The 14,874-nt window shown below is 36.5% G+C and overlaps 1 protein-coding gene across 1 annotated transcript; it reads left to right on the top strand.

Moving 5' to 3' along the window:
• TT7 (Cytochrome P450 superfamily protein) lies at positions 1-2,867 on the top strand. The gene is made up of 3 exons (XM_008241809.2): positions 1-564; positions 862-1,305; positions 1,979-2,867. The coding sequence occupies exons 1-3, from the start codon at positions 127-129 to the stop codon at positions 2,627-2,629; spliced, it is 1,533 nt and encodes a 510-aa protein (XP_008240031.1). The 5' UTR covers positions 1-126; the 3' UTR covers positions 2,630-2,867.
• Positions 2,868-14,874: the final 12,007 nt, after the last annotated feature.

Raw genomic sequence — 14,874 nt, 5'->3', positions numbered from 1 at the left:
AAACTCGACCTAACCCCCCCAACAGAGCAAACACGTTCCAACCTACTAAACGCATCCCAACCCCCACCTTTCTCCCTATCTATATATTATCTCCAACACATACGATCTTGCAAACTCGAACATAAAATGTTTATTCTCATATTCATCACCGTGGTCTTCGCCGCCTTCTTGTACCGTCTTCTGTTCTCCGGCAACCGCCACTTCCTCCCTCTCCCGCCAGGCCCAAAGCCGTGGCCTATTGTTGGGAACTTGCCTCATTTGGGGCCCGTCCCCCACCACTCCCTCGCAGCCTTGGCCCGCCAGTATGGGCCTCTCATGCACCTCCGCCTCGGCTTCGTTGACGTCGTCGTCGCCGCCTCCGCCTCAGTGGCATCCCAGTTCCTGAAGACCCACGACACCAACTTCTCCAGCCGGCCGCCCAACTCTGGCGCCAAGCATCTCGCTTATAACTACCACGATTTGGTGTTTGCGCCGTACGGTCCGCGCTGGCGGATGTTGCGGAAGATCAGCTCCGTCCATTTGTTCTCCGGCAAGGCTTTGGATGATCTTCGACATGTTCGCCAGGTCAGCAAATTTTGTCCTCATCGTATTCAATGGCTTGGTCTTGGTTTACGTTGATTTTCTGCTTCATGATTAATACATGTATTATTATTAATTGAGGCACTAACTTAATGTGCTAGCTCTTCCTTAACGGACGGGTCACTCTTCTAAGTTCTAACCCCAAAAAAATTACAATTTTTCTTATATTTGTGAGATTCAGTGGTATATTTATTTTTATTTTTTGTAAAAATGATCAGTAAATATGTTGCATGAGTTGAACTGACGGAAAAATTAATTGACAACAATAATTTTGTAACGCAGGAGGAGATAGCTGTCCTGGCGCATGGCTTAGCAGGTGCCGGGTCAAAGACAGTGAACTTGGCTCAGCTGCTAAATGTATGCACGGTCAACGCCCTAGGTCGGGTGATGGTGGGGAAGAGGTTGTTTGGTGACGGCAGCGGCAGCGGCGACGAGAAGGCGGACGAGTTCAAGGAGATGGTTGTGGAGATGATGGTGTTGGCAGGAGTGTTCAACATAGGTGACTTTATCCCCGCCCTCGAGTGGCTGGACTTGCAGGGCGTGGCGGCGAAGATGAAGAAGCTGCACAAGAGGTTTGATGCCTTCTTGACCGCCATTGTTGAAGAACACAAGAAGAGCAGCGGCGGGAAGCACGGGGACATGTTGACTACTTTGCTATCGCTCAAAGAGGATGCTGACGGTGAGGGGGCCAAGCTCACCGACACTGAGATTAAAGCTTTGCTTTTGGTACACACACACTCTCTCTCTCTCTCTCTCCCTCTTTCTCTAGCTGCCAGTTGCCTCCATTATTAATTATTGTCTTCTTGTGAGTCTCCAGACCGAAGCATGACCTCAGCTCAGCTAACGGGAAATAACAAATATATTATTGTTATTGTGGGTGAGGTGTGTGTGGGCCTTTTCCTGTCAAATGAAGGGGACAATGAATTAGACAGATATATTATTATTGTCATTGTGGGTGGGGGTTGTGCGGGCCTTTTAGTTGTCAAATGAAGCAGAGAATCGATTAGACAGAAATTATTAAACATAGACCTCCAGCAAGGCCCACCTAGTACATACCCTCACTTGTATTCAGTTAATTCAAATTCCTTACTATCATTTTAACCACCATCACCGATGCATGCCCCTAACCACCACGTTGGAGGAATTCTTTGTGCATCACTTCCGTTCTTTGTTGGATCGATTTTGGATTGATAATGTGTTACTAAGCGTTGTTATTGACATGTTATCAACAATGATAAACGTTTTCGAAATTGCATTGACGTTTGTCCTTCGATAAAGAATGAGTCTCCTCTCACTATTTCTTCAAGATTTAGGGATTTGTCCCTTATTTTATTTATGGCATGTTAATGTCTGCCTTTTTGCTTATGTAATTGACTTTTAATATAATGCATCCATACAGAATATGTTCACAGCCGGTACTGACACGTCATCAAGCACAGTGGAATGGGCTATAGCAGAACTCCTTCGCCACCCCAAGATTCTGGCCCAAGTCCAACAAGAACTTGACCAAGTTGTGGGCCGAGACCAGCTCGTAACTGAACTGGACATACCCAACTTGACCTACCTCCAAGCCGTGATCAAGGAAACCTTCCGGCTCCACCCATCCACCCCTCTCTCGTTGCCTCGCATGGCATCCGAAAGTTGCGAAATTAACGGCTTCCACATCCCAAAGGGCGCCACTCTCCTAGTCAATGTATGGGCCATATCGCGTGACCCAGAGCAATGGAAGGACCCACTTGTGTTCCGGCCCGAAAGGTTCCTACCGGGAGGGGAGAAGCCCCATGTGGATGTTAGGGGGAATGATTTTGAAGTGATCCCATTTGGTGCTGGGCGCAGAATATGTGCTGGGATGAGCCTGGGCTTGCGTATGGTCCATCTAATGGCTGCAACCCTGGTCCATGCATTTGACTGGACCTTGGCTGATGGGCTAACCCCAGAGAAATTGAACATGGACGAAGCATATGGGCTCACTTTACAACGAGCCGCACCTCTAATGGTGCACCCACGCACAAGGCTAGCCCCTCATGCATACAAAGCATCATCATCTTGATTCTTGAGATAGAATTTGAGGTTTTGATGCCAATTTTATGGTAAATTTGGTGCCTCCTAGCTGCTACTATTTCTGTTCCAAGTTTAGTTTGTATGTTCAGTTAACTAGAACAGTGGTTATATCTGAAACAAAAGTGGTTAGCTATCTGTCCTTTTAATGAAAAGGTGCTTGTAAGTTGTATCGAATTGAAACCCATCAAATATGCTCCTCGCTCGCATAAACTATTTTATTCAATTTATCCCAAAATCTCATACAATCTCATATATTAATGTGAATTGAAATCATTGTCTATATCTTCTTAATGAATTCCAGTAAATGTTGAAATAAAATTGAAGGGTATACTTTCGATCAAACATACTTAAGTGAATTCATTCATTTTTTTAAAAAAAAATTCCTTCACTTTTTATTTACTTACAAGTAAATAACAAGATTAGTCAGTTATGATTTATTTAATTTGTAAAGGGTGGTTCAAATAATATATTTTTAAATAGGCTCCATTTATGATTTTCTATCCTAAACTCTCAACTTAAAAGTTAAAATTATCGCCATCGTGATTTTAAATAGGCCACATTTAAATTGCTTGTGGTAGGCATTAACACATTTATGTCCACTGCATTGCTTGTGGTCAGAATAGTAATAGACATATCATATGCGATTCTCAATTGATTCCGTTTAATCAAGTTTTATTTATTTATTTATAGGCATAGAGAATATTCTCAATCTATAATCTCATGTCATTAACCTCTTATAGAACATCAAAATAATTATTCATTTCCTTATTATGACGACCTTCTATACTTGCACAATATGTTTTACATTAAAGTATTTTCATCAAATACCTTACAAAGGCATGTGTTATATAGTTGTACCCTATAGAGAGATTAAACGAAGCATTATCAAGGGAAAAAAAACCCAATCACGGTGGTTGCTTGGAACATTTTCTTTGACAATTAATATAATTCGAGAAAAAAGAAAAGATGGATAAGTTGTGATTATCCCAATCGAGAATGAAAAACAAAATACATAACTTTTACTAAACTTATCTATTTTGCATGTGACATTTTTTATTTTATTTTTAAGTACAAGTGATAGTTAGTTTAGAAAGGGGTATTTCTCACACACACAAAATTATGATGACGATTTGAACTTGAGACATCTAGTATGCAAGTCAATGCTCTTTTCCATTGGGCTAAACCACATTGGCTTGCATGTGGCATGCTTAATTACAATTATAAGGCATGTTTGGTATCGTACTTAAAAACCTGAACTTAGTAACGATGATTCTAGGTGTCAAATACTAATTCTAAGATCTAAAAATTGTAATCAACTAGATATATGTGTATATGTAGTTGCAATCTGCTGGAGGTATTGACACCCGACCCAACATCACGAAACGTATCATATCCCAAACTTCGGATCTCTCGTCCACGCTTAACCCCTAACTTATCCACCTACAATATCGCGCCCAGCTTCCTCAGGAAGGGGTATATCCTCACCGGAGTGCCATCAGGGTATGGGAAGCCAACTCATCCACATAGGCAGTGTCTTCTTAGTGATCATATTCATCCTAAAGATAAACACATAAATATAAAATTTGCGTCAAACATACGCAGTGAAAGCAAATGTGAAGTTGATGAATCAAATATACAAAGGAACGAACAAGCCATCTCTTCCTTTTCTTAGCAATCCATCTCATTATTTTTTAACACAAAACTAACCAAACTATACAACAAAGGGCAAGACAACCACACAAACCGATGACGACCCAAACAATATCACAATATTCATTATTCACATTAATACGTTGCATTACTCAAACAAAATATATTCAAATCAGCCATTATTTGTCCCCAGATTTTAAAATATAAGGCTCAATTTTATCACCTATCTTTAAAAATCGGATCTCCATCAGCGACTATTTATTCCTAACATGCTTTACTCACCAAGGTAGGTTAAATGAGCAAGAAACACATAACTAGAACCAAACTAGAGGGTTGGGGACGAAAACTGACACTAATTTTTCTCAATAAACTCATAAGCAGCTAATACTTTTTCTCTAATCTCTCTAAGAATAGCAACTTAATCTCTCTAATTATATAATTTTCAATTTTTTGTTATTTAAAATTTGTTTTACGTTATATATATATTATATATATTTGTATATATTAGTTGGGATGAGCCTGGGCTTGCGTATGGTCCATCTAATGGCTGCAACCCTGGTCCATGCATTTGACTGGACCTTGGCTGATGGGCTAACCCCAGATATAAATTGAACATGGACGATGCATATGGGCTCACCCTACATCTTGATTCTTGAGAGAGAATTTGAGGTTTTGATGCCAATTTTATGGTAAATTTGGTGCCTTCTAGCTCCTACTATTTCTGTTCCAAGTTTAGTTTGCACGTTCAGTCAACTAGAATAGTGGTTCTATCTGAATATCCTATCAACAAAAGTGGTTAGCTATCCATCCTTTTAATGAAAAGGTGCTTGTAAGTTGTATCGAATTGAAATTCATCACGCTCGCATCTACTATTTTACTCAATTTATCTCAAAATCTCATATAATCTCATATATTAATGTGAATTGAAATCATTGTCTATATCTTCTTAATGAATTCGAGTAAATGTTGAATTAAGATTGGAGGGCATACTTTTGATCAAATATACTTTAAGTGAATTCATTCATTTTTTAAAAAAAATTCCTTCACTTTTTATTTACTTACAAGTAAATAAAAAAAAGAAAGATTTTCTATCCTAAACTCTCCAACTTAAAATTATTGCCATCATGATTTTAAAATAGGCTCCATTTGCGTTGCTTGTGGTCAGAAGAGTAGACACCATTAACATTTTGTATAAATTAAACTGTCTCTGGTAGGGTAACTGCCATTTCGATTGCAAATAAGAAAGTGATCTCCATAGAAGGGCATCAAGTTCTGTCATGCTTGAGAGAGACCAAGGTTTTTTTTTTCTTTCTTTATTTTTATTTTTATATAGAGACGAAAGTTTTATAGACATCTCATATGCAATTCTCAATTTGATTCCATTTAATTAAGCTTTTTTTTTTTTTTTTTGTTTTATTTAGGACAGAAAATTAATATATATTCTCAATTTATAATCTCATGTCATTAACCTCTTATAGGACATCTAAATAATTTTTATTTCCTTATTTTGGCAAGTTTCTATATTTGCACAACATGTTTTTTACATTAACATATTTTCATCAAACACCTTACAAAGGCATGTGTTAGACAGTTGTACTCTATAGAGAGATTAAGTGAAGCACGATGAAGGGAAAAAAAGCCCAATCACGGTGGTCGTTTGAAACATTCTCTTGAATAATGAATATAATTCGAGAAAAAAGACAAGATAGACAAATTGTGATTATCCCAATTAAGAATGGAAAACTAATTTATTTTGCATGTGATTTTTTTTTTGAGAATTTCACTAAAACACCAAAAATAGTAGCTGAAATTATAAAAAAACCAACACCCAAAACACTTTATAAACACACCCAAAACTCATCATTACACACACTCAAAACTCATTTATAAACACATCAAAAAAATATACAATTATTGACTTTGGGGTTGATTTTGGGTGTGTTTCTATGTTTAAATAGTGTTTGGATTTTTTTATAAATACATGTCTAGGATTGGAGTTTATTTATAAATTTGTAATTTTTTTTTAGTGCAAACGATAATCTAAACTACATGGGAGGGTTATCTCTCTCTCTCTCTCTCTCTCACTCACACACACACACACACACACTCTAACACACATAACTATGATGCCGATTTGAACATGAGACCTCTGGTATGCAAGACAATACCCTTTTTCACTAGGCTAGACCCTATTAGCTTTCATGCGAAATGCTTAATTACAACTGAAAATGAAAAATGAAAAATGAAACAACTATAGGGCCTATTTGGTATCCTACTTAAAAACTTGAACTAAAAAACAATGATTATTTTTTTAAAATGTAAGTGTCAAATACTAATTCTATGATCAACTAGATATATGTAGTTGCAATCTGTTGGAGGTATTGCCAATAATAGTAACCTTAAGGTTAGATTTCATGCAGCCTGCCCCTATGAAGAACCCGAACCAACATCACGAAACGTACCATATCCCAAACCTTGGATCTTTCGTCCACGCTTAACTCTTAACATGTCCATCACAATATTGCACATAGCTTCCTTGGGAATGGGTATATCATTAACTAGAGTGTCCTTAAGTTAGAATTATATACTGTAGATGTCCTTAAACTTGTCCTCCAGTTGCAATTGGGTCCGTGAACTTTTTTTCGTGCCAATTACATCATTTAACTGGACAAATATTTGAAATTAGGTCATACCATCCAACTCTGTCAATTTGTCTGTCAAAATGAGGGGTAAAAGCATCCTTTCGAGTAGTCTCCTTCGAGATGAAAAATGAAAAATGAAACAACTATAGGGTCCGTTTGGTATCCTACTTAAAAACCTGAACTAAAAAACAATGATTATTTTTTAAAAACATAAGTGTCAAATACTAATTCTATGATCAACTAGATATATGTAGTTGCAATCTGTTGGAGGTACTGCCAATAGTAGTAACCTTAAGGTTAGATTTCATGCAGCCTGCCCTTGTGAAGAACCCGAACCAACATCACGAAACGTACCATATCCCAAACCTTGGATTCTCGTCCACGCTTAACTCTTAACATGTCCATCACAATATTGCACCTAGCTTCCTCGGGAATGGGTATATCCTTAACTGGAGTGCCCTTAAGTTAGAGTTATACTGTAGACGTCGTTGAACTTGGCCCCTAGTTGCAATTGGGTCCGTGAACTTTTTTTCGTGCCAATTACATCATTTAACTAGACAAATATTTGCAATTAGGTCATACCATCAAACTCTGTCAATTTGTTCAGTCAAAATAAGGGGTAAAAGCGTCCTTTCGAGTAGTCTCCTTCGAGTTTGAAGACTCTCCTCGCTTCATAACCCTTAGTATTAAAAATCCCTAAAATGAAGAAGAAGAAAGGGTCAAAGTAGTCGAATACATCTTGTGAGCTTGGCAGCACTAAAAGCGGCATCATTACAGCGACAAGCATTCCATAGTGAACGCGTCATAGGCGGGTCGAATACCCGTGACTTGTTGCCTCGGTATTTTTGGTGACCCACGGGAATTGAGTCACCGATCCGACGACGACACCATCCGGTGGCTCATTTCCCAGGTCCGACCCAAGCTCGTCTTCCTTCCATAACCCAACAACAGGACCCGTTGGCTTCCACTCAACCTAGTTTAGCAACCTAATTGTAGATAACCGGGTGTAGCAGAAGATGGGTTTGATCACAAGGCAGTGGCTCGTCTTCCGAGCGTCACCGTGAGGGCTACTGTGGTTATAGCATCCACTGTGTTTTTCGACACTCCAGCGACTCTGGATAGCCACTGTGCCTAACTCTCTCAAATGGGTTGCTGTTGTTTTCATATTTGGGGTCCTGTAGAGGTTTATGGGGTTTATGGGATGCTTAAGATCTTTGTTTTCTTTATATTCTTTGACTTGGTTAAGTGAGACCATGATTTGTGGGTCAAAATATGTTCTTTTTGTATTAAGAGTGGAAGATTAAAGGCCCACCACCCTCCTCATTCCTTAAGATTGTGGACCTGAGGTTTTATTATGTATTTTGGGACCGTGTCCTTTTAGGCCATTGCAAGTTCATAATATATTTTTTGATCCCCAAATATTTTAATTTCCCAACCATTTACAATTCTTCAGTTCTTCATTTTGGGGATTTCTAATACTTAGTGGTTATGAAGCGAAGGAGAGTATTCATACTCAAATGAGAGTCTTCAGGACTCGAAATGACGGCTTTTACCCCTAATTTTGACGGATAAATTGACAGAGTTGGATAACAGGACCTAATTGCAATTGTTTGTCCAGTTAAATGATGTAATTGGCACGAAAAAAAGTTCACGGACCCAATTGCAACTAGGGGCCAAGTTCAAGGACGTCTATAGTAGATAATCTCTTAAGTTAAATGAGCAAGAAACAGATAACTAAAACTAAACTAGAGGGTTGGGAAGGAAAATTGACACTAATTTTTCTCGCATTAATAAACCCATAAGCGTCTAATAAATTTTCTCTAATCACTTACAAGAAGAGCAACTTATTAATCTCTTTAATTTGTCTGAAAAACTCTCTCTTTGATCATAGTTGAGGGCAACCCCCAAATAGCCTATTTATATGCTTCGATAAAAGTGTTAAGATTTCAGAGGGACTGACCTTTAGCTCACCACTATCAACATCGATATTGTCCCCAACTTAACTACCTTTTTAGCAGGTGTGAGGTTTTATACAAAATGTCTCGATGTTATTAAGAGTGGACCCATTCATTATATGAGACTTTCTATTTTGTTAAGTTTCAGATGTGGGACTGTGTGTATTATTCAACACTCCTTCTTACGTGGGACCACTTTTTAGTGGGCCACAGTGCAACAAATTCCACATCGGTCACCTTTTTTATTTTTAAATTTGGGGTTTGTTTGATTTGAGTTTGTTTAATTTGGGTTTAATTGGGCCCAATCAATCAACTTGGCTCTGAGACCATATTAAGATTTCAAAGGGACGGACCCTTAGCTCACAACTAACAACATCGATATTGTCTCCAACTTAACCACTCTAATACCATGTTAAGATTTCAGATGAACGGACCTTTGGCCCACTACTAGCAACATCGATATTGTCCCCAACATAACCATATGTTTATTAGGTGTGGGGTTTTATATAAAAGGCCTCGACCATTTATTATACGGGACTTTCTATTTTATTAAGTTTCCGATATGGGACTCGTATATTCTTCAACAAAAATCCTATTGTCATTAGAAAAAGTTACATAAGAACTGAGATACAGTCTTGAGACTATGAAGTGATGTTATAAGCAATGATGCTTATGAAGTGTTAGGTGCTTATGAAGTGTTAGGTGTTGAGTCAACTCATAATGTTCAACGTGCATTAAAGCCTTCCAAAATGAACAAAGTGAACACTCTAATGTTCATAACAATCAAACTTACATATTGGGACTTCACCACCTCACTGGTTTATTGTCCCAACTTGCGTCAGCCTAGACCATCAAGCAATTAGTCCTAATAATAACCCCAACCTCTTGTGAATGAGGAATATAACCCCCACCTACAAAAAAACAAAGGTCAAAACAACTTAGATTGCCTAATAGAACAACAACCATAAAGTATTAGTTTTTTTTAAGGTCTTTAAAGTATCGGTTGTTGAAGACCTATTATGCTATATGCACAAACTAGTTATAAAAAATACACTTAAATATCCTACCTCTAAAATCTGGTAAATATAACCTAATTTGCAGATAAAAGTTTGATGTATATATTCATAAGTATACTTCTCACAAGCATCTAAGATACCACTATATATACACAACAACACTTACAACTCACTAGACAATTATATTGTAATAAGAGTAGGCAAATGATTATTGTTGTTAAGAAACAACAGTAATCCTAAAAAAGTTATAAGCTTGGTTTAATTTTCTATTCAAAGACTCATATAGATCGATATTTGCATGCAACTTGTGCTTCTATTCTCCTCTCCTCCCATGTGGTGCAAGCCCCTGAACTTCTTTTAGATTCTAAAGATCATAACCCAAATTTTTCATAAGTTAGCTTTAGTTTCGGGTCTTCTTGTTTCTATAGTGGTGAGAGTCTAAACTATAAACCATGAAAGCACACAGTTATTCAATAAGACTTTATACTGACACCCTTATTTGTATTAGGTAGTTAAATTCTTGATTGTACATGTCAAAGGGAGAATATATGAGAAAGTATAAGGTTGAAGGAAGAGTGTAGGCCTTGTTTTTTAGGAAGGAGAATGAACATACACAAAAGACATCGAACAACTGCATGAAAGCCGCACAAAAGCATAATCAATCAAACTAAATTAAAGAAACCAAAATTAATACAAAAATAACTTATGGTGGGAGTCAAGACCAATATAGAAGAGGGAGCCGAGACCAAGACGAAATAGGCTTGGTTTTCAAATTTGGGGATTTTGGATTTTAAGAAGAGATAAAAGAGTAGACACAGAGGGGAAGTGAGGGAAGAAGTGGAGCTTCAAAAAATTGAATAAGAATGTGAAGAGATTGAAGTTGTATGGTCAAGGATGCATCCTCTATCAATCATGATTCTTCAATGGATGAAAGCAAGAGGATGCGACAACAAAATATCCATGATGACTTTTTCAAAATTTGGCTCGATGGGTTTATAAGTTGGTATTACTTTTCATGTTATCGATAATGATAGCTTCAAAAGATTTATGAAAGCAGTTGGCCTATTTGGCACAGGTTATCGACCTGAAAGCCAATATCAATTAATGGAGCAATTATTGAAGTCGATAATCTTTTTCATCGTTGCCTCATTTTCAATAGCAACATTGCTGCCTCATTTTTTGCAGCAACATTGATACTGATGATTAAGGTTGATACAATACGTTGTAAACATGTTAATGAGGAAGCTAGTTTATTATCTCGTGGTTCGGGGCCATTATTCGGGAAATATGTTCGTTGAATCATGCTTATTGGAATAACATTCCTGAAGTCAAGAGAAATAACCTTATGATGAAATCATTGTGAGTGTGTCAGGTATTATGTTAAATATCCAATGTTTCATTATTATTAATAGCACGTCAACTATGACATAAACTTAAATAAGCATGATTATCGTCATTATGTCAACAAAATCATAGCTAGGTGGTTTGAAGTCTTAAATAACTATGATTGTCATGATTAAAATCATTAATCAAACATACTTATACTATTAAACATAATAATAAAAAAAGTTCAAAAACTTATATCACTACTCTTTTACTAGCAATAAGGAGGCCTGGTTTTCGAATTTTGGGATTTTGGGTTTTCGAATAAGAAGAGACAAAAGAGTAGATACTGAGGGGAAGTGAGAGAAGAAGTAGAGCTTCAAAAAATTGAATAAGAATGTGAAGACATTGAAGTTGTATGGTCAAGGAAAAAACCGTACTTTCTTGGCCAACTTGCATCATGTATCAATCATAATTCATTAAATGCAAGCAAGAGGACGTGACAATAAATATCCATGATAGCATTTTCAAGCAAAAAACACATGAAGTACATCAATATTTGACTCGATTGGTGTATGAAGTTGGTATTCATTTTCATGCGATCTATTATGATAACTTCAAAAGATTTATGGAACTGGTTGGCTTATTTGGCTCGGGTTACCGATCTCGAAGCCAGTACCAATGAATGAAGCCATTATTTAAACCGATAATCCTTTTCATCTTTACCTCATTTTCAGTAGAAATGTCGCTGCCTCATTTTTTGCAGCAACATTAATACTGATGATTAAGGTTTTTTTTTCTTCATACAATATCAATTTGCATCACATATGTTTTAGCTATAAATGCGGCTTCCCTCATAGTGAAGTTGTAGGGTCAAGAAAAAAACTGTAGTTTCTTGGATCATAGATAAGTTTGCATCACATATTAATTCTTATTATTCAATGGATGCAAACAAGAGGATGAGATAACAAAATACTCATGATGCCTTTTTCAATAAAAAAAAACAAATGAATATTTGGCTCGATTGGTGTATGAAGTTGGTATTCCTTTTCATGCGATCAATAATCATAACTTCAAAACATTTATAAAAGCAATTGGCCTATTTAGCGAGTTACAGACCTCGTAGCCAATACCAATTAATGGAGCCATTATTAAAGTCGATATTACTTTTTATCGTTGCCTTATTTTCTATAGCAAAATCGCTGAGATAAGGCTAAATGTAAAGCCGCATTAGAAGGTGAAAAACATAAGAAGAGACAAAATAGTAGACACATAGGGGAAGTGAGGGAAGAGGTAGAGTTTCAACAAATTGAAGAAGAAATGGAAGACATTGAAGTTGTAGGGTCAAGAAAAAAACCGTAGTTTCTTGGGTCATAGATAAGTTTGCATCATATATCAATTCTTATTATTCAATGGATGCAAACAAGAGGATGCGATAACAAATACTCATAATGCATTTTTCAATAAAAATACAAATGAATATTTGGCTCAATGGATATTCCTTTTCATGCGATCGATAATGATAACTTTAAAAGATTTATGGAAGCGGTTGGCCTATTTGGCTGGGTTACGGACCTCCTAGGCAGTTTAGAGTCTTAAATAAGTACGTATCCCACATAAAGGGAAATGTAGCCCAGTGCCTAAGGTATTCAGATGAGGATAAGGGCAAATGTAAAGCCGTATTAGAAGGTGAAAAACATAAGAAGAGAGAAAATAGTAGACACATAGGGGAAGTGAGGGAACAAGTTGAGTTTCAACAAATTGAAGAAGAAGTGGAAGACATTGAAGTTGTAGGGTCAAGAAAAAAACGGTAGTTTCTTGGGTCATAGATAAGTTTGCATCATATATCAATTCTTATTATTCAATGGATGCAAACAAGAGGATGCGGATGTCAAGAAAATGAATATTTGGCTCAATTGGTGTATGAAGTTGATATTCCTTTTCATGCGATTGATAATCATAACTTCAAAAGATTTATGGAAGCAGTTGGCCTATTTAGCTCGAGTTATAGATCTCGTAGCCAATACCAATTAATGGAGCCATTATTAAAGCCGATATTACTTTTCATCATTGCCTTATTTTCAGTAGCAACATAGCTGACTCATTTTCCGCAGCAACATCGATGTTGATGATTAAGGTTGTTTTTCATACAATATGTTATAAACTTGTTAATGAGGAGAAAACTAGTTTATTATATCGTGATCTTAGGACCATTATTTGAAAAATATGTTCGATGGATCATGCTTATTGGAGTGAAGTTCTTCAAGACAAGAGAAAAAACCTTATGGATGAGATCACTGTGAGTGTTTTACATATTATGTTCAATAACAAATGTTTCATTATTATTAATTGCACGTAAACTATGACATAAACATTTTGGCATTATGTCAATAAAATCATGGTTAGGTTGTTTAGAGTGTTAAATAAGTATGATTGTCGTCATTAAAATCGTTAATCAAGCATATTTTATACTATCAAACATAAAAATAAAAAAGTTAAAAAACTTACAAAAAATCACTGCCTCTTCATATCAACAGTATTGCTGCCTTTTTTTTTCAGCAGGAACATCGCCACTTACAAACTTTGCCGAGATTGGTCAATGTTACTATTAATTTTTTATTATAGGCATGTTCTATTCTATTCCATCATAAATGGGGCCTAGTCCTTCTCCTCATTCTAATTCTAATATATATTTTGAATTTAGCTTCCTCTAAAACATGTGACACATTATTTGTTTAATAACATGTTTAACATGACTCGAACTTGACATGACGTGTTTATGAAATGGGTCAGGTTTGACAGTGACACGACATAACTTATTGACAGCCTTAAGTCAAGGGTGATATATATATATATATATATAGAGCTTTTATTGAAGGATCACTCAAATAAGCTTATTTGAGGATATCCCAGGCCCCATTCGGATTGTATTTCACTAATCAAACCGTCTATTTTGTAAATACTTATTCAAAGATCATTTCTATAAAAAATTACTTGAATCCGATATCATTTGACCACTCATTTGAGTTATTCAAATTTTAGTATTTTCTTGAAGCACCGTGTTCATTGATTTTGTAAGACACAATTGGATGTCGAAACAATTTCTGATTTGTTTAATTTTTTGTAAGGATGATCTATGAATGAAAACCTAAAAAATAAATGGTTTGAATTATTGGGAAAAAAATTGTAGGGGCGTCTCTCAATAGAAATGGACTATATATATATAATATAAATTTAAAAATTCGTTTAAAATCTTTGGCCAAATATAATTTCTCATTTTTGGTGAAGCCAATGATAATTTTTTGGTACTTAGTAATTAGATATTGTTTCTAATTTCGTGTAAAATTTATTTTATTTTTCCTTTTGGCTGATTTTTCAAATTCTGATATTTTATAAGAGAAATTTGGTGCGGGCTCCACAGACCAAGATGCCACATGGCATAATTTAATTGCAGGACTACCTAACGCTCACCCTCAACAACTCTTCAGAAACCCACCCGAGGGCCAAGGCCTTCGTAAAACGCCTCCCTTCCCCACCTCAGCTTCGGATCAAAGCCACCCAGCTGAGACCTACGCACCTTAGCTTCGTCCCGAACCTCAGTTTTGTTCCACAGTTCGTTGAAAATTTCGCACTATTTCGATCACTTTC

This window comes from Prunus mume, linkage group LG7 (assembly GCF_029339155.1).
Source record: "Prunus mume cultivar Tortuosa linkage group LG7, ASM2933915v1, whole genome shotgun sequence".
Classification (NCBI taxonomy): domain Eukaryota; kingdom Viridiplantae; phylum Streptophyta; class Magnoliopsida; order Rosales; family Rosaceae; genus Prunus; species Prunus mume.
Note: the sequence above shows the minus strand (reverse complement) of the source record. Positions and strands in the feature narration are given on the sequence as shown.